At 34.0% G+C, this 26,521-nt stretch overlaps 1 protein-coding gene across 2 annotated transcripts in view; it reads right to left on the minus strand.

Moving 5' to 3' along the window:
* Positions 1–324: 324 nt before the first annotated feature.
* CSMD3 (CUB and Sushi multiple domains 3) overlaps positions 325–26,521 on the minus strand; it is a 1,272,067-nt gene continuing 1,245,870 nt past the window's right edge. For both annotated transcript variants that reach the window (XM_008001392.3, XM_008001388.3), the window contains 8 exons: positions 25,042–25,153; positions 22,055–22,234; positions 19,377–19,442; positions 14,564–14,722; positions 11,754–11,866; positions 8,900–8,987; positions 6,104–6,239; positions 325–2,285 (listed from right to left, as the gene is read on the minus strand). In XM_008001392.3, the coding sequence (XP_007999583.2) occupies positions 2,126–2,285; positions 6,104–6,239; positions 8,900–8,987; positions 11,754–11,866; positions 14,564–14,722; positions 19,377–19,442; positions 22,055–22,234; positions 25,042–25,153 (1,014 nt within the window). In that variant the 3' untranslated portion in view covers positions 325–2,125. The remainder of the gene's footprint in view (positions 2,286–6,103; positions 6,240–8,899; positions 8,988–11,753; positions 11,867–14,563; positions 14,723–19,376; positions 19,443–22,054; positions 22,235–25,041; positions 25,154–26,521) is intronic.

The following is a 26,521-nucleotide window of genomic DNA, read 5'->3' on the forward strand; positions in this document are numbered from 1 at the left end:
TTCTTGTTCTTTTTCTAGCAAACCACTCATTCAACATAAGATGAAGTTCTTATGTTACTACTGTATTTACTTAGAATCAATTTTCCCAAAAGTGTCATAATTGAGGAAGTATGGAATTTAAAGAAGAAAAACGCTCATATTTCATTATGTTGCTAACTAAATGTATAGAATATGCAGTTTGGGAACTTTTAAAAACAACAAATGAATGTGCGCTGTTCATTTCTTTTACTAACCTGAACAGTTGCAGTTTATTTTGGGGAAGAAAAAACACATTTTACAAAAGCAATTATCCATTTTTATTTTGTTTACATTGCACTGAAAATTTACATCATACTTTTACAAAGTTTCTTTTCATAAAAATATACTTCTTTACAAAAGTGTATGCATTAATATAAGAGGAGTAGCCAGTTGCAGAAGAAACATTGTTTAAACAAGATCTTAAATGTATTAGCCTTAACATTAATGAATGAATCATTGTTATTGCAGTCATTTGAATAAACAAGAATAAATAAATGATGGCATAAAATTTAAAACTGCATCCTGCCCGTAGAGTACAATGTTGAGAAAATTGTATGAATTTCCAAAACAATGTATCTCAAAGTGGTTTACAAGAAATTCACTAAATGTTGTAGAGATAGATCCAAGCAGCGCTCCCAGGTGCAAGGGTTTCTCTTAGGCACTCTGTCTCATGATACAAAAAGTCGAGACTGTTCACAGAGTTATCCATATTTGAAAGGGACAACAACAAAGAGTTAACACTGGGTACATGATTTCATTCAATGAAGTAAAACGTGCTATAAAAGGAAGACGATGACCTATTAAATAAAAATGCTGGCATTGCTGTATGATACAGTTTAAATGAGCCACCAATAACTTACAAATACATATCTTAATTTGACATTGAAAGAAACCTGTTGTATCTGAAACTTGGTGTTTAAGAATAAAAGTACAGAAATTTAAAATATATAAAAATATGATAAGTCCACAATTTTAGGCAATAAATTTATATTGGTGATTTATAATAACAATTTTTTTCAGTCATTATGTTTAATGGCTAAACCAAAATGTTTTCCTAATCCACTGTTAAATGAAAGTTAAAAGTGTCAAAATAACAGTAAATTTGAAGACTCAACTGGAAGGAAATGTAGATATAAATAGAGTAGATTATTAGGACATTTTATTTGGTCTTTCAAAAATATTGTAAAATGAAGGCTGGTAAGTGTGGTGTCTCAGATAACTGCAAAATAATAATCTTTCTAGACAATTTTTGCTAGCCAAATAGTTTTTGGGTGACAAAACATATTGAAGCTACTATCACATTTGGGATTAAAATATAATAAAAATAAATAGGAAAAAAACATATTGAAGCATGGAGTTAAACACTACCCCATAGCTCACTGAATAATACTGGTTACTCCATAATGGGGAAATCGGGAGAGTAGCACAATGAACTTGCCATTTGCAGAAACTATGAAAATCAGTCTAAAAGAAGAAGAGCAATACGATACTAAAGAATAAAGAACAGAAAGATTGAAATTGGAATGGGCAACCTTATTTCTTCTGAGACATAAATTAGCTCGTAAACATTTAAAGTCATAACTCAATCTTAAATAAGGAAAACAATGCCTCAATTAACAAGAACGAATGGCAGATAGAGTGGTATGAAAGACAGATTTGTGGGCATGATGTAGCTCACGACAGTTAAAGAGAAGTCAGTGATCTATTGACTCTTGTAAGTATAGCTCTTATTTCTACCCTATATCTTTTTTTTTTTAAACCCAGTCCCTCTAATATAGTTTATAAAGCACAGAAATACTGATAGTGGATGCTCCTCCAATATATGCAAATAAGTTTATGTTTTAGAATAATCTCCTTTTTAAAAAAAGCAAATAAACTGTGAGTAAGCACTCTCAGAGTGCAGCCAAATTTCTGTAAAACTCTCCATGGTAAACATGAAGAATTATGGTCCAGTTTATGAAAAAACACTCTTCTGTATCATTCCTCAGGAAAAGGTGACCCAGCAAGTCCTGAAAAGTGTGCTTTAATTTTTTTTTAGCAGTGAACTAAATGTGCACTGTTTTGTGTGTCGATTTCCAAGCTTCTGAAGAAGGCAAAGGTTGCCTCGTTATACCATTGTGCAAACCGTGTTCAAGTTGGGATCAAATCGTACTGCCTTCCCTTCCACTGACTTCGTGTTGGTGTCATACATGGGATTTTCAAAAGCTGCTTGGCCATTGTTATTTTCATGAACTGAACATCCTGTATACTGTGTTTTAGGTGCAGTCCTGTTGATGAGAACATTGATTAGCTATGTGTTAACTTTCTTACAGAAATACCAGACTACAGCTCAAACATAATGTACAGCATTAGCAAATAATGTAACTTAAAAATATTGAGACATCATAAACACAATAAGTCAATCTTGAACAATTTCCTTGTTACTTTAAAAACTTGAGTGACTTTTAATTTTACATATAATACATATTTATATATAGCATCAATATTATTAACATAAATATAAATAAATGATATGATGGCTATAATAAATATTTTTACTACAAAATTAGGAATTATTATGACTTATCATTTATGGTATAAATAATGATGGATTTAAGTCTCATTGCTATTTATTTGTTCATCAAATATTTACTGAACATCTATTATGCACCAGTTATGATTCTAGGCATTGGGTGTATAATTTATTTTTAAAAGACTAGTCTTTACTTTCAGGGAGTTCACACTGTAGTGATTGAAAACAAGAATAAATTAAAATAAATAAAACCAAAAATACTAGCTAATGAGAATTATGATGATGAAAAGGAAAATGGTTAATATGAAAAGTAACTGGAAGCCACTTTAGGAAAGGTAATAGAAAAAAGTATGTTTTAGGAGGTAAAATTTAATCTGAAACTTGAATTAAAAGTCGCTTCCACACTAAAAAGAGAAGGAGATTCCCTGAAAAGTACACAATTAATGCTGAGGCTTAATTTGGAAAGGTACTTTGGAGTATCCCAAAACATGAACACTCAATTTTATTTTTTAAATGGTACACATTAAAGTATGCAAATTCAAAAAGTCAAAGAAGAAATGGCTACACTCATACTCAAGTAGTGAAAATAGTTTCTAAAAGATTACTGACACTAAGTTAACCAGACACATGAATTCTGGGTTAGTTGGTTGAGGATGCTGGTCTTGAAATTCTGATTCATTTCTTTGTTTCTTCCACCTTTGACTAATGCTGATCTTGTTTATCTTTCCCACAAAGCATATATAACTTGCTCACATTTGTAATGGAAGACAGACAGACTTGCTGCTATTTGCCTCTGGGGCCTAATTCCTAAAACGGATATATCTTAAAATAAATTTGTTTCTCAACTCTGGTGTTGTTTATACTGAACAATCAAATTTCAACTATTAATTTTATTGTAATTTGTAATGCCATTATATTTACTGTCACTAATGCATTTTCTGAATTTATCTATATTTCCAAAATATTAGGTGATTTCTATGACAATAATTATAAAAGAAACTACCTTAGGTTTATTGGGAGAAAGCTAATAACTTGCTCTTACTAGGTGTGTCTAATACTATAATTCTACTGGATCACATTTTTTTTCAAAACTAGATCTAAAATAAAAACCAAAAGCAACATCATTGCCTTCTAATTAGGTAATAATCATGAAGATACAAAATAATTGCCCTTTCTTAATATTCAACAACAACTTGAAGGAAAATATCATCAAGATTTAAAACTTCACACCATGAATAAAATTTAACTCAAAATGAATCAAAGCCCTAAACACAAGAGCTAAATCAATAAAACTCTTAGGAAAAACACATGGCCTTGAATTTGGCAATGGTTTCTTGGATTTAACATCAAAAGTACAGGTAAGAAGAAAAAAAATAAATTTAACTTCATCAAATAGAAAACTTCTCTACATCAAAGAACACTCTCAAGACAGTGAAAATACAACCCATGGAAAGGGAGAAAATGTTTGCAAAACATATATCTGATAAGGGCCTAGTATCTAAAATATATAGAGAATTCTTACAATCAAATAAGACGAACAACCCAAGTTATATATGAACAAACTGCTTGAACAGGCATTTCAACAAAGATGGACAAAGGGCCAACAAGCACATAAAAAGATGCTCAACATCACTTATAATTATGAAAATGGAAATCAAAACCACAATGAGATAAAGCTTCACATACACTGGGATGGCTATAATGAAAAACAAAAGACAAACAAAAGCTCCCAAAACCCAGAAAATAACAAGTGTTGGTTAGGCTCTGGACAAAGCAAAACCTTTATCCATTGTCGACAGTAGTGGAAAATCGTGCCACTGCTGTGTAGAACAGCTTGACGGTTACTCAGTAAATTAAACATTGAATTGCCACATATTCCTGTAATTTCATTCCTGGGTATATACCAAAAAGAACTGAAAATAAGTGTTCAAACAAAAACTTATACACAAATGTGTACAGCAGCACTATTCACAGTAGTCAAAAGGTAGAAACAACTCAAATGTCCATCAACTGATGAATGGACACATTCATCCATACAATGGAATATGATTTAGCCATATAAGAGAATGAATTACTGATGCATGTTATAACATGGATAAAATTGGAAAACATTTTGCTAAGTTTAAGAAGCCAGATACAAAATGTCACATATTGTATGATTCCATTTATGTAAAATATATGCAGAACAAGCAAACAGATCTGTAGTTACCTGCAGCTGGGTGAGGGGAGTGAGGAGTGACAACTTAATAAGTACAGTTTCCCTTTGGCATTTTTGTGGTTCAAAATATTTTGGAAATATACAGTAACGACGGTTGTATGGGACTGCAAATGCACTAAATGCCACTGAATCATGGTCTTTAAAATGGTTAAAATGGTAAAGTTTATGTCATATCTATTTTACCACAATTTTTAAAAAGTTGACATAGGTTGTCCTATAAATAAATTTAGTGATTATTCTTTATCTATCAATAAAATCTGATATTGGCTAGATCTAAGTAGCTGGTAATTCACATTCAGTACGCATTTATATAATACTAAATAAATCATTCTTAGATGTTGCAGAATGACCCCAAATGAAAATATCAATTTTGCGGTGGCTCACACCTGTAATCCCAGCACTTTGGGAGGCCGAGGCAGGCGGATCACGAAGTCAGGAGATTGAGACCATCCTGGCTAACAAGATGAAACCCTATCTCTACTAAAAATACAAAAAATTAGCCGAGCGTGGTGGCAGGTGCCTGTAGTCCCAGCTGCTGCTCGGGAGGCTGAGACAGGAGAATGGTGTGAACCCGGGAGGTGGAGCTTGCAGTGAGCTGAGATTGTGCTACTGCACTCCATCCTGGGCGACAGAGCGAGACTCCGTCTCAAAAAAAAAAATCAATTTTGGAGGAAAAGCATTTAGGTTAGAGTCATTTAATTATCTGGCTACCCACATATTTTCTCGTAATAAGGGAGTGTCCCAAATAGTGGGACATAGTAAAGCACTCACTAGGATTTGTAATGGACTGAGAGAACAGCATCTACTAATAATATGTACAGCTATGTATTAGATCTATCACAAATATATTAATTGCAATTCACCAAAAAGCAACAGAAGATGAATGAGTAGATTAGAGGATTTTGCCATCTGTCTGCCTGGGTAAGATCAGTTAGTGTTTTTATGTGAACTAAGAGGTTTGAACACAAGCTTCTTCCTAGTTTTCTAAATGTATCTGGCAGTAGATATTACCTCTTCAATTTAAACTTTAACCTAGATTTTCTGTCTCTAAAGTCTCATTATAGATAATGTAGAAATAACTTCTATAATTAGGTCTACGTCAGGAAATTGACAGGCAAAAGAAAGGTTACACTGAATACTTGTGTAATTTAAAAGAGCACTTTTGTTACTTTGTATGTAGTCTCACAGGGGTGGTTAGGGGAAATAAGTTTTTCAATGACTATAGCAATAGTTAGCAGGCAGAGATTTCAACAACACAGAAAAAAATCTGAAATTAAGATTTGAGCTACAGCAGCAGAAATAATATGAAAAATAGATTTGGGAAACATTTTGTAGCTAAAAATCAATGAACTTACCTTTGTTTATAAAGATAAAATCCAAATCCTGCAAATATAAGTGCAAAAAAAGGCACAAGAATAGCAATGGCCACAGAACTACTATTTGTACCATGAGGTTGATTTGAAGAATTTAAACCTTCTGACATATTCAGTCCTACAAAATAAAAAATAAATTATAAATACAAAATCAACTCTTTTATCATAATTAATTTCTACTCCCATGAATCAATTAATTTCTTCCATTCTCAAGATATCTACCTGGAAATCACATAGTAAACAAAAATAATTCATGAAACTCCTTCAACTCATTTTCACATATGTTTGGACAATGCCTTTTATGTAGAAAATATGTTTTTCCAGGAAAGGGTAGAGACTGAAAAATAAGCAGAGTCCCTGAACTAAGGAGTTTATACAACAGTGGGAAGATGTATGGAGATACTAATAAGTGTATATATCAAGCATGAATTAATGGTCAATGCATTTTAGAAAGGAAAGAAGTAATTCTGGAGGATATACAACATTGACTTGAAAAATCATCACAAGCCTAGAAGTGGGAAGGTAAGTGACTTAGGTAGTGGATGTGACAAGCACTGACATGAGATAGGAGTGGGAGATTAAAACAATAAACTATGGCTAGACTATAAAAGGGAATAAATATCATTCTGATGAACCCAAACTTTTTTTTCTTTTTTTCTTTTTTTTTTTTTCCTTGAGAAACCGTCTCACTTTGTCACCCAGGCTGCAGTGCATTGGAGTGGTCATGGCTGACTGCAGCCTCCACCTCCCTTGCTCAAGCGATCTTCCTGTCTCAGCCTCCCAAGTAGCTGGGACTGCAGGCACATGCAATCACACCTGGCTAACTTTTGTATTTTTTGTAGACATGGGGTTTCACCATGTTGCCCATGCTGATCTTGAACTCCTGAACTCAAGTTAGCTTCTTGAGTTCCACCTGCCTTAGCTTCCCAAAGTGGGATTACAGGCATGAGCGATGGCGCCTGGCCAGAGTTACTATCCACCTCCGTGAGGAACAACTGAAGGTGTTTAGAAATAAAAGACCCAGTGATATGACATGAGGTTTAGAACATGACTGTAGTAGGATGGACTTCAGGGAATATAAACTGGAATCAGGTGTAGTTAGAAGATTGTAGTGACAATCGAGATTTTAAAAAAAAAGGAATTAAAATTTAAACTAGAGCACTAGGAAGCTAGGAAGTGCACGGGACAATAGATTTGAGGAAGATTTCTTAATGAAAATTAACAGAACTTGTTTAGGTGGATGTAAGAGGCAAAAAGACACAGGATTACAAGTATTCTACTTGAAGCTCAGTAAATGCTGATGGCATCCGCAGAGTTAGGAAATGAGAAAAGCCATGTTTATCGACACATTTGCACAGGAATGAGGGAAAAGGAAATAGCTAGCAGTTCTTTCTCAAAAGGAAGTGGTTCCTTTGTTATGGATTCTGCTTCAGACTTGTAGTGTTTGAGACACTTTGGAGAATATTACATGAAAATATTCAGCACTAAATTACACAACTGTGTAAATGCACTATGTTAATGAGTGTTTCATCCTGTTTTTAAGACGAACACAGGCAGGATGTGATGTAAATGGCACCTTATTATTTTTCGTGTAGAGAAAGCTAATTTATCCTTTTGATAAACAGTTACATTTAACTAAACCTCACCTTTGTCGAGGTTAAAGAAAATTAATACCTTAGTTTTCACCTTATTTTTCCTGTGACGTAGTACAGCTATGTAAAAGTTCAAAATTTTAAAAAAGTTCATTTTTGGCCAGGCGTGGTAGCTCATGCCTGTAATTCCAGCACTTTGAGAGGCCAGAGGGCAGATCCCCTGAGGTCCGGAGTTTGAGACCCACCTGGCCAACATGGTGAGACCCTGTCTCTACTAAAAATACATAGCCAGTCATGGTGGCTAATTCCAGCTGCCATGGTGGTGTGCATGGTGACCTGTAATCCCAGCAACTTGGGAGGCTGAAACAGGAGATCCCCTTGAATCAGGGAGGCAGAGGTTGCAGTGAGCCAAGACTGCGCCATTGCACTCCAGTCTGGGTGATAAGAGCATGACTCTGTATCAAAAAAAAAGTTAATTTCTTAAAAGATAAATGTCAAATAATAATTTTCAGAGCCTGAATTTATTCTTAGTGTATCCCAGTCACAGTATAAATAATGGGAGACAGTAGACCTTAGGATAACTATACACCAAAAGCTATGTGTATAAACACATTCTTGCAAGACCATTAAAGGTTTACATATATATAGAAGAGTTGGAAATAAAAATGACAAAGTTCTTTGCTTCCCATTGCAGAAAATTTACATATTTGAAGAGCACCAAGTCCCCAAAAGGGGCCCATTCCTCAAAGTTATTTTCTCTTTCCAGACCATATGAGTTTCTGAAAGTGTCACTGCATTTTCAGAGGAGTGAAAACTGTGACAATATTCAAACTGAAGAAAAGTAGCACAGTTCTCATGAGATATGATAAAATAATTTACAGTTTAATATTTTCTTTTTTATCTACATCACTTTTTCTCCTTTTTATGTGCTTAAAGGCAAGTCAGTTTGTCATATTTATTAGAAATATCATGAAATCTAAACACTGTACAGAGTTGGTACATAAAGATCCGATATTTTGAAGAACGTCATTATTTAAAAGGGTTTTCAAAGAAACAATGCATAGTCCTGGCACTGCAGAATTTACAATGTAGTAAGTGTGCCTAATGTACAGAATCCACAGTCTTTTTTTTTTATGATGTCTGGGATAATAACAGAAGTTCACGAAAATCAAAATTAATAAATTACCCAGTCTTTGTAGGCCAAACTGTCCATAATCTTTGCCTTGAATAAATCCTTGAAATACGTAAGTAGCTCCATCAGGCTCAGCAGAAACCTAAAAATATTTAAAGAACCAAATATATTTGAATACTGGTCATAGCTATGTTTTCCCAGCCTTAATAAATAAACAATTTTATTCTGAAATGAATATTATCACAAGTTCCTTTCTTCTATATTTTTCTCCTTTGCAAAACATAGTACATTGTGCAAATTTTCCATCATTAAAAGCAAAAGTAAATTTTCTATTTGAAATAATTATGATATACAAAAAAGAGATTGGTTATTAATGTATGATATAGTTATAGATTTCTTATAGGTTAAGACATCTGCTGTCAATAAAAAGCAATGACATGATGAAATACAATGATCAATTAAAAATTAAAACATAAAAATACTGTACTTTGTAAATTCTATTACAGTTCTACACCCTGCTCCCCCAATCTTCATGAGAAGAGTTTATTCCCTATCCCATTGAGTTGGGGCTTGGTCCTGTGACTTGCTTGGGCCTCTGGAGCGTGGGGTTGGGATTGACAATAGTTCAGTTGCAAGCCTAGGCCTTAAGAGCCATACTTCCCATCACATCAAGTGGAAGAAGCCAGCCACAAAAGGCCACATATTATATGATTCCATTCATATGAAAGTCAGAACAGGGAAATCTATACAGACAGAAAATAGACTAGTGGTTACTTAGAGCTGGTTTGAGAATGTAATGCAGGGATTGATAGCTAAAGGCTGTGGAGTTTCTTTATAACATGAAGAAAGTATTCTAGTCTGGGAGAGGTGGCTCATGCCTGTAATTCCAACACTTTGGGAGGTCACGGCGGGCAAATCACTTGAGGTCAGGAGTTTTTGAGAGCAGCCTAGCCAACATGGTGAAACCCCCATCTCTACTAAAATTACAAAAATTAGCCAGAGGTGGTGTTGTGTGCCTGTAATCCCAGCTACTCAGGAGGCTGAGGCAGGAGAATCGCTTGAACCTGGGAGGTGGAGGTTGTAGTGAGCCGATATCATGCCAGTGCACTCCAGCCTGGGCAACAGAGTTAGACTCTTCCCCCCCTCCCCAAAAAAGAAAGTATTTTAAAATCAGCTATGATGAGGGTTACATATATGTGTGCATATACTAAAAACCACTGAATTGCACATTTTTAAGTGGGTGAATTGTAGGATATGTGACTTAAGTCTACATTGAGTTGCAAGAAAAAGGCATAAGTCAATAGATTTGAGCTTATTTCAGAATCCCAGCTTATTTCAGAACCACTTGCTCCTCTGAGAGTTTTGGACTTCTGACAAGAGAAGTACACGCTCTAGGCAGCAAGTGCCCTTTCAGATGCTGCCCCAAAATGAGATGATGAGACATGAAGACCTGGACTTAATACCACAGCCTCAAGTAGTGCCCCCACAGCTAACTCATTACAAATGACAACTACATACTTATTATTGTTTGACCCAGAGGCTTCATGGCTATGTCTAATGTTGCCAATGCTAAATACTACATGCGCCTTGCATTTGTTTAAAATATTATATTTAAAAAGTACTTTCTATGCATAATGTAATTTGATCTCATAAGTAAAATAGGAAATGTTACATTTCAGCAATTCCTACTACTAAGTAGTAAAGTGATGTATCCTGAAGTTTGTGTTAATTAATGGCAATTAGTTACCTAAGTCATGAACATTATTATAAAAGTTGTAAAAATCTTGAATCGTCACTCTAAAAAGCAAAGGATACCAAACCACCCCTGGAAGTCTGACATTTCACAACAAGTGATTTATTCTTTATTATCAGACATTATATACTGGGTGTGGCCACCTTAAAAAATAAAGTACTTCTAAGGAGAAGCTCAAACTCTAATATCTTAATGAATCAATTCACTTTGTTTCCTACATAAAATAATACAATTAAACAATCTGAGTGCATTGAAGATTTGAGTTAGTTCCCAACTCCATGAATACAGAATGCAGAAATAGGATGAATGCTTTTTTTCCTCAGGAGCCAAACTTATTGAAGCCTACGATATAGTAGGTTTCTTGAACTTATTGAAGGCTTATTGAAACTTATCAAAGGCTACTACATAGTAGCCTATGACCCAGTACAGTATCTTCTTTACCATTAAGTTTTCCTTACAAAAAAAAGGCTTGGCACTTGAGAGGATACAGTCAGATCTCTCATGCTGACTCTTCAGCAAAGACTCCTGGCCCTTGTGTTTTCCACTGTCAATCTTAAAACTCCACTCACATAAATCACTTAATAGAAGAAGTGACTCCATGGTGAAGCTACAGTAACTGTCTCCCCACAGGAAGCAGCTCACATAAGTTCCTTTTCGTGGACTTTACAAAATAGCTTAAATTCATGCTTCAATATAACAGGAATATTTAATTTTCTGATGTACTTTCTAATTATGTTGCATATTCCTTAAGTAGTAGTGGTTCCAAAGATTAAATTATATTTTATCCAGATTTATTTACCATAGTGCTGACTGTAGATGGAATATATTTGATGAAATCAGTGAAAAACTAAATGCAGATCAGCACACACACACACCCACATCCACCCATACCCCTCCCACACACACATACACCCCCCAACACACACACGCATACACCCACTCCCCACACCATACACACACGAAAAAAGTAAGCAAAGCACATCAGAATCCAGTATTCCTAGGCTCGTACTTTAGAATACTAAATATTTATATTTACTAATATATATGTATGTGTATGTATTCATAATTAGCTAAATTTAGAAAACTCTCGTTTCCTGAACAAGCTATAAATTTACCATTAAAATCAGCAGCAGATGTTGAAATAACTATACTTACAAAGCCATCCATTGCCCAATTTTCTTCCTTCATTTTTTTCACAGAAGCATGAGCAGGTACTTTAATAAGATATATGCGTAACATTAGGCGAGCTTCCTGGCTTTTATATACCCCTGTAAAATGCAAGGACACTTTAGTCTACTTAACTTTGTAAACAGTTATACTTCATTTTATTATCTATCATTCCTTAAATAGATTATGTAAAGATATGTAATAAAAGAAGAAATAAAACAAGGGCAAGTCAAAGATGGCTTAACCTATAATGCTCTTTGCAAATCGTGTAATATACATTGATTTATCTGTCTTCTGAAATCCTCAACTTATTTCTTAATTGTGGGGCTTAAATTACCTATACTATCACAATTAAGCACTAGTGCTCTTAATAACATCATCCCATGATATTCAAAACAAAATGATTTCTTCCAACAATCAGATTCTGAAATTTTCAAGCATACAAATCCAGTGCTAAAATTCCTGATATTTTCCTTAATAATAAATTAGGTGACAACTCTGTGAAAAAAGAGTATTCTAGGTGCTGCTTGAGTTACAGCAGCATATAGGAATATATGTTGTTCCTATTTTTAATAATTTCCAAGAAAGTAGGAGGTATAAGGAGGTATAAGTAAGGTAAACAGCTAAATAAAACACATGAGAGAATGTGATAAATTAAAAGCCAGAGAGAGATCATTTCACACTGGAAGGATCAAGGAACAGTTATTAAGGAAAAGCACTGGAGGGCCAAGCACGGTGGCTCATACCTGTAATGCCAGCACTTTTGGAAGCCAAAGCGGATGGATCGCTTAAGTCCAAAAGTATGAGCTTAGGAGTTCCAGACCAGCCTAAGCAACACGGCAAAACCCCATCTTTAAAAAAAAAAAAAAAAATTTAATTAGCCAGCCATGGTGGCACGCACCTGTAGTCCCAGCTGCTCAGGAGGCTGAGGTGGGAGGATGGCTTGAGCCCAGGAGCCAGAGGTTGCAGTGAGCCGAGATGGCACCACTGCACTCCAGACTGGGTGACAGAGCAAGATCCCATCTCAAAAAAAAAAAAAAAGTATTTGAACTGGTTCTTAAAAATAAAGTAGGATTTTTAATTTGGGAAGATAAATACAAGCAATGGCATAAGAAAGAGAAGCAAAAATATATACAAGGATTTTTACACAGTGAGTGTTCCAAGGGTAGCAATAAGCTGGAGTGCAAACATGTTTAGAGAAATAATAGAAAATAGGATCTCAGAAAAATATCTGATTAACCGTTGTTTAAAACTTGACTGTATTCATTGATTCTAACTTAATTGTTCACCTATGTAATAGGGCACCATAATATGGAGGGTATGAAAAGACAATGAGACATAGATCGTGGCCTAAGGTGAATTATAATCAATAGGCGGAAGACATAAAAGTCATCGATAATAATATTGCTGAAAAATCGCTACAATTGGTTTATATGGAAACAGTAAGTGAAAGCAAATTAATCTAATTATTTGTCTTTCCATATATATAGAAAACTCATCCACCTAGATTAGAATAAGTCTACATTTAGTTTGGGCTCTTTTATAGAAAATAAAGAAAAACTTTGTTAACACATCAAAGTTAAATAAAGCATGAGCCACAATTGAAATGTATTTAAATGAATGTTTCATTCATTTAAAGTTTCTTTCGATTAATATAATGTAATTATATGTATTTTAAAAATTATACTACATATTAAATTCTAATATTTTTACTTTGTGTTTAATGGAGGATCAATCAATAATAAGAATGACACTCAATATATTTTCTTCTAAAACTTATAAAATCAATGAATATTTTATTTTCCATTTCTTACAGCACAAATTGTATCATTATTAATATTTATATGGATTATATATATAGGCAAGAATTTTACAGTATATATTTCATATTTGCAATATCAAATCTCATAGTGCCTCATTTTGAAAAATGAGAGCAATTATAATTCAAACGCATTAATTTGAAAATATTTATTGAGGCCTATTTTGTCTCAGATGTTCTGCTAGCCTCTGGGAAAACAATATTATGTTGGAAGGCAAAGAACTTTCTTAGAATTTATTTTATATTGTTAGAATATAGACACATAATAAATAATAAATATAACAAATACAATTTCAAATATTGAAAAGAAAAAAACAGGGTAAGGCTGCCTAAAACTAAGAATATGTCTGACAGCATTTTTAATACAAAGGTTCCTTTAGGTCAGCTCACTGGGAGTATTGCTTGAGGAGGTGACTTTTGAGAGAATATCTGAGTGTTAGGAAAACCAGTGCAATCAAAGATAATGAGAGATGTGTGTACTGGACAGAGAAAACAGAAACTTAAGGAGATTGACCAGGCTTTGGTTCCCTTATGCCTATTTAAACAAGTATAGCTCTATCTTTATTTGTCTTAAATATTGGATATCCATCTAAACATGGTCATTTGAAGAAACAGTTTTGTGGCCACAGAATAGTTGAGAAATCACTGATTTGTTCTCTGTGGTTTTATGAGAATAGAGAAAGATTTAGTTGTATTCATACCTAAATTAAAAGTTATGATCTAATATATGACATCTAATTCTAGGTACCAAAAATTATTGAAGGAACTTATTTTAAAACTAGTTTTATATTTCTGTAGAAATATTCATTCATCAATCCAAAAAGCAGAAAACCTTGGTTCTGAGTGAATATGAATGTCATCAGAAGCAAATGTATCAAAATAAATATTTCACCATATAAAAAGCGTTAATAAAAATGATGAAATCATAACAGAAATAAAGGCATGAAGGTATATTTCATTGCTGTTTGTATTGTGATACCTGAAAGTAGCAGCTCCATGTTGCTATTGCTCAGTGTTGCGTTAACTCTCCCAGTGGAAGCATTGAAACTAGTAACCGTCAAGGTCATGGGTTGTTTCCTTCCTTTGAAATTGTAAGAGCCTTTCCATATATAATTTTGGGCAAATACATCATCGGGAACTGTGAATAGATTAAATATACTACACATTAATTGTACAATGCCATGGAAATATAAGCATTAGAGTATTAGTTTATTGAATAATGATGTATTGCTAAATATACAATAATGTTGAATGTGTTACGAAATTAATTCTTCATATAAAAGTGTTTCCATTTTTTAGAATAAATCAACATCGTAATAATCTAGATTTGTTCATATGTTATCGATAAGAGAGAAATAGAAAACACCAGTTAAAGACATTAGGTTTATTTTTAGAACCCAGGTAAATATAAACTTCACTTATATTTGGTCTTTTATACAATATATTTCTTTCTGAAGGAAAATAAAATAATTTCACAGCACCATGGCACTAAAACTATACACAAGTCCCAAGAGGCCTGCTTTTTTTTCTAGCAGTGGGAATAGATTTTTAAGAGGAATAGCAAAGAGTTAAACTCCGCCTTTGCAGAAAGGTCCTGCAAAATTATCACCAGACAGTGCTTCTGTGTTCCCCCTTATAGAATACTGAGTTTAGTTCTTCTAATAACAGATGCTCCCGAAGAAGAACAGGGCTCTATCATATTGACAGCTTTGAAGTATACAGGTATTTTTAGAAATTGTCACGAGTATTATTGGACTCTCCAGGGTAAGAGATATAGTGTGGTAGAATCAAAGAACATTCTAAAGCTCATAAAATTTTCATCTAAAGAAAAAACACTATTTTAGATACTAGCCAAAAAGACTTATTGTATTTATATAAATTATTTATGTAATTTAGAGTTATATAAATTAGTTATATCAAAGTCTACACAGCTCCTGGGCAGCAACTAAGAGAAGCTGCATTAATCCTATACCTCACAGCATAGCGCATCCCTAGAAATCAGGTATTCAAGGGGCCCAGGCTTCTTTAGATGAATGAGTGAATGAAGTGGATTTAGGAAAAAAGTCCTTTTTTAAATTTGTTTAACAAGTTATCGATGATTTTTCATCTGATATACACATGTATCACACTTCTTACCAGTCAGATCACAGGGATTTCTGTTATAAGCTGTGTATTCCCTGAATTCTATTAAACCAAGAAAGCAAAACCACTGTGACGGATCAGCATAAAAATACCCTAAGAGTTGAGTTTTTACTGAATATTTCAGTAACAACTTTTTATTTCCATGACAATTTATAAGCAATATAGCTCCTTACTTTGATACCATTGCCAACTTCCATTCTTATTACTTTAGAGTAATGTAATCACTGTGTCTTATTCATGATTTTAAATGAAATACTGCTGAAGGTTTTCTCACATAACATGCTATTTGCCATATAATTTTTATAAATAATTTTACTAAGATTTAGAATTTGTTAAGAATTTTTAAAAATTATAAATAGGTGTTGAATTTTATCAAATACTTTCTTTGCAAATATTACAATTATCATAATTTTTTGCACTAATCTCTTAATGTGATACATTACTTTTAAGGATTATTTAAAACTAAAATATCCCTGCATAGCTATGATGAATCCAAATTGGTTCTTGTGGGTGTTAAAGTAAACTAAATATGGCCTGAGAAGGACTCCATAGTTCTATATTTGAGTCCTTGTAGATGAACTGCAACCTAACTTAATAGGCACACAAGATTGAAAACCTAATTTAGGAATATGCACCTGAAACAATAGCTGAGCCTTGGCCAATCCCAGAAGCTGTACTTCCACTATTCATACACTGATGAGTGTTCAAAATGTGTTCAAATAAGGCAAACACAGAACTGTACCCAATCCAGTTGTTTCTGTCCCTCCCTTCTGATTTCTGTACACTTCCTTTTCTTTGTCTATAAATGTGTTCTGACCACAAGGCACCCTGGAGTCTCTCTGAATCTGCTGTGATTCTGGGATCTGCTTGATTCACAAATTGTTCATTGCTCAATTAAACTTCTTTAAATTTAATACAGCTGAAGTTTTCCTTTTCACGTGGATTATCATTACTACAATGTTGAATTTGATTTGCTAAGATTTTATGTAAGATTTTCTCATCTATAATCCTGAGTCAAATGGACTGGAATTTTTTCGTCTTTATAATATCTTTATCCGAGTTATTAGAGATATGTTGAGCCTAGAGAATGAATTTTATTGTCTAGAAGAGTTTTTATAAAACTTGAAAGATCCATTCTGTTCCTTTAAAATGTGGTGAAACTTATCAGTAGAGCCACATAGACCTCATTTTCTTTGTGGAAATAATTTTAACCAGTTCTTTATTTGTTATAAAATTATTAACATATTCTTTTATTAGTTAGTTCTAGTAAGATGTAGTGTTCTAGTAATTTGTCTGTTTTGTCTAAATGTTTTTAAATGTTGATAGTTATTGACAGTTTTCCCTTAATATGTTTTGAATTTCATTAATCTATGTAGTTATGCTCACATTTTCTTTATTATATTATTTTTACCAGAAATTTTTCTACTTTGTTTCTAAAAAGAATGACATTTGGTTCTGTTGAGATTCTTCTATTGTTTTGGGTGGTTGCTTGTTTTTATTATTATATGATTTCTGCCCTGTTACTGTTATAGTCTTAATGTTCTCTTAAAGGGACACAACTAATTATGAGGTTTTTTTCTTCAATAATGTAAGGAATTTTTTTTTTTTTTTTTTTTGAGATGGAATCTCGCTCTGTCACCCAGGCTGGAGTACAGTGGCGAGATCTCCGCTCACTGCAAGCTCCGCCTCCCGGGTTCACACCATTCTCCTGCCTCAGCCTCCCGAGTAGCTGGGACTACAGGCGCCGGCCAATGCGCCCGGCTAATTTTTTTTTTTTTTTGTATTTTTGGTAGAGACGAGGTTTCACCATATTAGCCAGGATGGTCTCGATCTCCTGACCTCATGATCCGCCCGCCTCGGCCTCCCAAAGTGCTGGGATTACAGGCATGAGCCACCGTGCCCGGCCAATAATGTAAGGATTTAAGGCACAAATTTCCCTCTTAACTTTCCTTTTCTAATAGCCCTCAAGCTTTGATATTTAAATTTTTCAAAATAATTAAATTCTAATATATTTTCTGTGTTAATGTCTTCTTTAATTCACAAATTATTTATTAGTACTAATTGTGCTCTGAATTTCCAAACATACATGTATTTTTTTAAATTACATATTTTCTTATTGAACTTTAATTGCAACCTGGTCAGATATGAGCTATGAAGACTAACTTTGTTTTAAAATTTGTTTAATTTTATTTATTATTTAATATATGAGCAGTTTTTTACAGATTTGATGTGCTGGAGCTACTATTCAGAGCTTCCAGCTGGTCCCAAATCAAGCATTGCCCTTGGAAAATTGGGGGCATTGATGAACAATTATGGTTTTCTGACTCCGTTGCAAACAAACTCTGCCTTACTTTTATGTATTGTTTGATTTCCTCAGTGGCATTCAGCATGTTTTCAATAAGTGTTGAATGTATCAGTGTAAATCGTAGAACTTTGTGGTCCCTCCACTTTTATAGTATGTACATGGAGCACTTCTAAACCCAACTAAAATTAGATCCTAATGTAGTTCTTGGCCCAACACAACTGAGAGAAATCTGTTTCCAAGGTTAAGATAAGATATTAAGCTCTTATTTTATTGGCAGTTTTTAATAGTATCACATGAAAAATACTAATACTGAATAAGAATGATATGGTTCGGCTTTGTGTCCCCACCCAAATCTCAACTTGAATTGTACTCTCTTAACTCCCACATGTTGTGGGAGGAACCTGGTGGGAGATAATTGAATCATGGATACTGTTCTAGTGGTAGTAAATAAGTCTCACAAGATCTGGTGGTTTTATCGGGGGTTTCTGCTTTTGCATCTTCCTCATTATCTCTTTGCCTGCCCCCATCCATGTAAGACAGGACTTGTTCCTACTTGCCTTCCTCCATGATTGTGAGGCTTCCCCAGTCACGTGGAACTGTGAATCCACTTAAACCTCTTTCTTTTTAAATTGCCTAGTCTTGGGTATGTCTTTATCTGGAGTGTGAAAACAGACTAATACAAAGCAACTCATATATTGAGCCCTTACTATGGGCTAAGCACTTTGCACTTCATTTGCATGAAGCTTATTATATAATTATTTAATTATTATTTATTTTGTATAGAAAATATATGGAGACTCAGATATATAAAATAATTTTTCCAAGGTCACATGTAAGAGAGTGTATAAGATGGGAATTACATCAAGGTTGTAGGGCTTTAAAGTTTATGTTTGTATTGATTGTACTAAGTTTTCTAGTTTGCTTTTTAAATCAAATAAGTGAAAATAAACTGGTCAAGTCCTAGAAGTTACTGATCTTTATTCTCATACCAAGTGTATTTGAATCCTTTTTAAAACATATACATTTAAAAATTTTAAATAAGACCTTATTTTTATTTTTATATTTTAAATGAAACTATTGTCATTATGCTATAGTCATTTACAGATACTCTTCAAGGGAAATTTCAATATTTTTAGCAGACAGAACTACAAACAATACTTTTGGAATATTAACATGTCACTGTATTACATTGCTTTAAATTCAACATCTTGTGAATTATCAAATTCAAGACAGTCATAGTTTTTATACTTAAATAGGTTTTTTAAATACACAGTTACTATGCCAAGAAAATAGTAGGCCATTTTTAGAAATAATGAATTCTAAAAAAACAAATGACATTACTAACCACTTAGCTTTGGGCTGGGTGTTCCCAGTGCAGGTCTGGGATCTTTCACCAATATTTTAGAACCAGCTATGAAAAGAAAGAAAAGTGTTTACAAAAGTTGATGTAATTAATTACATACACATGTGCACACACACACACAATGTGATGCACTGTCCATTTTATTATCTGATATTTCACATAGTTTTCTCTAAAATATCCCATTCATCACATCTCAGTACCCTACTCAACACTCATTATGTAACTAATGATTTCAGTAATTATTCCCATTACAGTCTATTGGCACAAGGGGCAGATTTGTGTTGCTTTATCATCTTGGGATGTCATCTCTTATTTTAAAGGCATAAGCCAAAGTGGAGACAGTTGCCTCCAACATGGAAGCTGAGAGTTGAGGGTCGTTCTTGTTGACAGAAGGTAAAAACTATTTGGGTAGGGTTTACATTTAAAAATCAAAGTTTGTTGAGATAATTAAAGATGCCATTAGAAATTGGATAGACTTAAAGGTGAAATCTTCAAGGTTTTAAACCAAAACCAAAAGTAGTCCAAAACTAAATAAATCATGTAGGATGTAGAAGTAACTGGAATATTATAGGAGTTATGACATGAACGCCTTGTTAACAATGTATCCTAAGAACAATGTAATGTCTTAAAAGACTGTAGAAGGATATGATTTGGGCAAACATTGCTCTGGCTGCAAAATAAAGAAAACTTTGGAAAGGAGCAAGTACGAGATATGGCTAGAGAAGTTAAGAGACCCTGCAGTAGTCCCAGTAGAGATAATGCTGAGTTAGAATATGGTAGTAGTGACAACAAACCAAAAAGGGGAAGAGATGTAAAAGCTATTGAAATTGTGGTGATTCAGAGGGATAGGAAAATATCAAAGGAATTTACTAGATCTCATGTGTAACTATAGGATGGTAATATCACTGAGACAGGAAATACCAAAGGGAAACTATATGGAGAAAAGAAATTGATGAGTTTAGTTTTGCATGTATTGAGTATTGAAATGCCACTGAAGAATTCCAGTAGAGATATCAAGCAAACAACTGAATATGTAAGAGTGAAGCTAAAATAAGATAAACAAGCTAGAAATATTAATTTGTAAGTAATCTACATAAGGACTGCTATTGAAGCCATTGGCTTGAATGACATCACCTAAAAGTGAATACAAGATGAAAACAAGAGATGGCTGAGCACTGCATCTTTAGAAAATCACAAGTAGAAAACAATCAGTTTATAAAGGAAATAGAGAATGGATACCCAGAATTAGGAGGAAGTAAAACATTTACTCATTCAACAAATATTTATTGAATGCTTTTCACATGTAAAGTACTGATTTGTGTTAAAATTATTATCGTAAAAACTTTGAGTAAAGTCTCTTATGAGATTATATTCTAGTTGAAGAGGGGTAGATAGGAGGACAGGAGAGTGGAAGCAGATAATGACAAGCAAACAAACCAAAGAATAAGGTCTTCTCATACTACAGGGATTTCAATGATTAAAAAAAAAAAAAAAGAAAGAAAGAAAGAAAGAAAGAAAAATAGCAGAGGAATGTTCTGGTAAAGAGAATGAAAACATTTCAAATAAAAGAAAGTAATTGTCATTTACGACAGCTGCATTAGATAAAAAATTAGAAGGCTTTACAAATAGGATTTTTGGATATAAGGAAACGGATTTTGTTGATGATGTTACCAAAAACACTGGAAAAACTTCCTTTACTCCTTCTTCTGGCAATATAACCCTTTTCCAAATGGAAATTGTCCTGACCAAGCAGCAATAGGGTAGACACTTCACCCACATCTGGTCCAAATATTAATACCATAGAATCCAGGCTGAGTAATGGATTTGGTGATAGGCTTCATTCAAAATTGTGGCAAACAGAATCCCAGATAGTGCTTTCCTGACCAAACTTTGGGAAGGACTCTTTCTACTAGGGTTACTCTGGCAGAGTAACCTAGGCATTATGGTAGCAATTTTCCCTACTCTAATGAAGAGTGTACCCACATAATTTATGTTCACCTGGTATCTCTACGACCTTATTTGGAAAGAAGGCCTTTGCAAATGTAATTAACTAGAGATCTTGGGATAAAATAATCCTGAATTTAGGATGGGCCCTAAATACAAGGACTGGTATCCTTATAAGAAGAGGAGAGACCACATAAAGATACACAGAAAAGAAGGCCATGTTGAAATGGGGTAGAAATTGGAGTAAGGTGAGGAGTCAATGAAAACCCAGGATTGTCAGAAGCTGTAAGAAAATCGGAAGAGGCAAGGAATGGTTTCTGCTTAGAGCTCACAGAGGGCACAAGGTCCTGATGACACCTTAATTTTGGACTTCTGGACTTCAGAATTGCAAAAGAATAAATTCCTATTGTGTTAAGCTAGCCAGTTTATGGTACTTTGTTATGAAAGCCCTAGAAAAATAATATACCTACCTTGAAGAGAGAACTTGAAGATAGAATAAAGGCAAGAAGTAACATTTGCATGGGAAGAAAGCTTTGAATAGATTCATAAAATTTATATATCTCTGGATCCAGAAGTACTTACATTACTCCTAGACTTGGAGTTAATCAACAGATTTCCCTTGTTCCTATGCTAATTTGAGTTGAGTTTTTATCTAGAGCCAAGGAAGGCAATAGTACAATCTCTTGTGTTAAAAAGATTCTATAGAGAAAACTTACCTTCACAAACAGGAACTTTTCCAGTCCAGGTGTTATCGGATCTACACACTCTATGTTCTGTTCCACCTGCTAAGAAGAAGCCAGGCTGGCAGGTATAAATCAGTGTATATCCATGAGATGGAAGGTCCATCCCTACTACATTTGCATGAGCAGGAGTTTCTGGCTGTTTACAGCTGTGGGCTATATTTAAAAAAGAGAACAATGTAAATTTTCTATAGATATGTTAAGAAAATTTTGAGACAGGAGTCACAGTATATTTTAGACATACTTCAATATCTTTATATACATATATCTTTGAATAATTATTCTAATAAATCACAAAAATGTTTCAATGCAAATATACTTATTGATTTCATACTTTAGCATTTCCTAATCCACCATTTGTGGAACACTAGTAGATGTTAAATAAAACGAGAAAAAAAAAGATATTGTCAATAACTAAACTCACAAATGTATGCTTTACCATTTTAGATAGTCACACATTCTAAAGAGTTACAACAAACTTCAGCATTTCAAAGGATCTATGAAGGTAAGATACCTTTTAATGTTTATCAAGCTCAGGTTTTCTATATGAGTTCAGAAAATATTATTTTATGAATTTTAAATTTATTATATTTATTTTAAATTAAAAATCTATTTTCTATGGTTAAATAAAACCACAGCTAATTATATTGCTTTGGTATTAATACTTCCTAATAAAAGTACATTTTAATAATTGTTTTACATATGGAATTTTCAGGACATATTTGGATCCGTACACTAGAAGTATCATTTTATTCACCTAATTATCTCTTTTTCTCCATGTTTCCTTCCACTTCTTATTCTCTACCTTGATTACACCATATCTTCCCCTTATTTCATCGGTTTTATGTCTTCTAAAGACCATTACTTTCTCAGTCAGAGATAAATGCTACAAGAAACTTTTCCCCTAAAACAGATAGCATTTTTAAATAAATTCCTATTGTGCTAAACTAGCCAACTTACGGTACTTCGTTATGAAAGTACCATAAAGAAGAGATCTATAAAAGTGATCTCTGAAAAGTGTTCTGTGGATAAATTTTAGAAAGCAATACTTTTCATTTGTTTCTTAATGGCAGTCCATAACGGTATAAATAATAACTGACATTTTTTTACTCCATGGGCTAAACATTGTGTTAAATGACTTTTTGTTTTTGTTTTTGTTGTTTTTGAGATGGAGTTTCACTCCGCTGCCCAGGCTGGAGTACAGTGTCACAATCTCAGTTCAATGCAGCCTCCACCTCCTGGGTTCAAACGATTCTCCTGCCTCAGCCTCCTGAGTAGCTGGGACTACAGGCACCTGCCACCACACCCAGCTAATTTTTTGTGTTTTTAATAGAGATGGGGGTTCACTATGCTGACTCGGCTGGTCTCGAACTCCTGACCTCAAGTGATCTGCCCACCTCGGCCTCCCAAAGTGCTGGGATTATAGGCCTGAGACACCGTGCCTGGCCTAAATGGTTTATATTTACTATAATTCAGTTAGTGAAATGTAATCCTCCTGCAGTAAGTATTGATTAGGAAAACTACAGTCTGTCTCTACTGCCTTCTTAAGCCCTATGTTATGGACACGTTAGAAACTTTGAGATGCTTTGCAGTAACAGACGCTGTTTAACTTTATTTAAACTATCATACCCCAACTGGAGGACATCAAAGAACCATGGTTTACTATGAAACTCCTAGTTACAGCCCACACAGCTGTTTTAAAGTACACATTCTGAGGAATTCTCTTTTAAGGAATTTTCCACATTTAAATATAAGCCAACAAGGCACATAACATGGAATCTCTGTGGAGTGTTCTCCCGCTTTAAAGTAAGCCGCTGGTCCCTAGGTGCCCCCACAATCATTTGGATGGTTCTGAACAGGGATAGAGTAAATTTACTGGGCTTGTGTAGGCTTCAGCAAATCCTAAAAGCTAGACACCATCCTAATAAATGTTTCCACTCCAGCTTACTTTTTTTCCATTTTTCACCAAGAAACACAATTCAAAAGGTAAGGGAGTAGATTTTTTAAAAAGACAACTGGAGAGAAAGAAAAGCCAAATAGCTGACCAGCTGGAATTCATTTCTAATTGTATGTCAGCAAAAGTTATTTAGTGACCCTGGGCTTTGTTCTTATTTAATCTGTATAGGAAGTGCTCTCCACTTAGGATCAGAGAACATATAAAGGAAATTCGAAAATTGTTTTCAAATTTTTGGCCAAGTGCCCATGAATATTTCCTTTCATATATGTTTCTAGTTTCCCCAGATTCTCAGATAATATTTTCACAAGGGATTTTTGAAAATTAGAAACTATGGCCGGGCGCGGTGGCTCAAACCTGTAATCCCAGCACTTTGGGAGGCCGAGGCAGGCGGATCACGAGGTCAGGAAATCGAGACCATCCTAGCTAACACGGTGAAACCCCGTCTCTACTAAAAAATACAAAAAACTAGCCAGGCGAGGTGGCGGGCGCCTGTAGTCCCTGCTACTCCGGAGGCTGAGGCAGGAGAATGGCGTGAACCCGGGAGGCGGAGCTTGCAGTGAGCTGAGATCCAACCACTGCACCCCAGCCTGCGACAGAGCCAGATCGAGACTCCGCCTCAAAAAAAAAAAAAAAAAGAAAATTAGAAGCTGTTAGATTGGCATCTTGGGTATTTTAGATTACTTCAGACTGATGGGTGCAGATCTATAAACTAAAACCTAAACTAATCATCACCTAAAATTACCAGTTGGCTAAATATATAAACAAACATAAAGTCTTTACAAAAAGAACAAAATTGTGCCTTGTGCTTTCTGACTTTCTTAGAGAGTGCTTCCCAATGGCCATGGGTTTATGATACAGTAATAAAATTACATACATAAAATATGATTTTTAATCTAAAAGTCAATTTGATACACCTATAGATGTAAATTTATTTGTATACTTGGGAGAAAACAATGCATATAAATTCTTACCCATGATAGCATTATTTCTTATCCATAATACTTACGTATGCATTCAGGCTGAATTCCACTCCATGTAAGATCAGGGAGGCAGGTGCGTGTTGTAGAGCCTTGGAGAAGGTGTCCTTTTTTGCAATGGAACTGTACAACACTTCCTACCTATAGCAGATAAAAGAGAGAAAAAAAAATGTTCCACTACAACTTCAAATATGGCAACAAATACGGCTTGAGTGAGAAAATGTTATCGAGTGAAATTATGTATGGTGGAGTTGGAAGAAAAAAAGAATTGAAAAGAAAAAAAAAGAAAAAAAGGGAAAAATTCAAAGCTAAAAAAATAAAATCCTGACTTTATTTGTTTACATATCATCATCAAATAGTTGGGTCCTTAGTACATACACAGATACCAAGTTTTTTTGCCATCGAAATTTGAAGAAAATATTTAAGACACCAAAAAATCCAACAAGCTACATATGAATACAAGATAGGGAGATGGTTAGATAAAGATAAATGAAGCTTGATAAAAATAGATATGGAAATAAATATAGCTAACCACATAAGAAACAAACAAACATTGAAGGTGAAAAATGCAATATGAGATTAGAGACAAAGGTGGTTACTGAAGGTGGTGGTGATAGCAGAAATATACAATGGAAGATATACTGTTGCACTAGCGTTTAAGGGTATAGAAATTAGGAGAATATCTAGGATAATGGCTTTCAAAGTGTAGTCTCTAGGCCGGTAATATCAACATCTCCTAGAAATTTGTTAAAAATGTCAATTCTGAGGCCTTACCCCAGACACACAGAATCAGAAACTCTTAGGGTAGAAAAACCAGCAATCTGTTTTAACAAGCCCATTGGGTGGTGGTAATAAACACTAAAGTTTGAAAATGCCTTATAGAAAAGCAGAAAAGATAACATGATGAAAAATGTATGTTGGTTAAAATATATATCATTTGCTTTAGGGGAAAAGAGAGTATATTAGATTGATTGGCATTTATTGTTTACAAAGTGAGCAGGGCAGGTAGAGGTTTGGGTAAGTGGGAAGCAGGGGTATATAGTAAATAAGAAAACAAATCACCACAGTAATGTACATGTAGTTTTAATTCTGGATCTCACTTTACTTGAATAAGTCATATCTCCTATCTCCTCTTTGAGACCTAATGTCTCATTTATAAATAACAATGATAATATTATTTGTATTGAAATCTGTTTCAAGGATTAAATTAAATAGAATATATACTCCACTCCACCCTAGGATGACACTCAAGTTTTAAATAAATTACAGGCATGATGACTCCATTGGAGAGATAAGTAAGAATTAGTTTCTGAAGGGTCTCAAATGGCAGGCTATGGTATTTAGAAGAATTAATAGTAGTAATTCTAATTATGAGGCTGGCACTGCCATTTTACATTTGAGTGGATAAAAACTGTACTAACTTGTGGCAGTAAGCCTAGGAAAAAAAGTCATTTCCTCAAAATAATTACAAGAAAAAAATCAACATGATTTATTGAATGATTAACAGTG

This window comes from Chlorocebus sabaeus, chromosome 8 (assembly GCF_047675955.1).
Source record: "Chlorocebus sabaeus isolate Y175 chromosome 8, mChlSab1.0.hap1, whole genome shotgun sequence".
Lineage (NCBI taxonomy): Eukaryota > Metazoa > Chordata > Mammalia > Primates > Cercopithecidae > Chlorocebus > Chlorocebus sabaeus.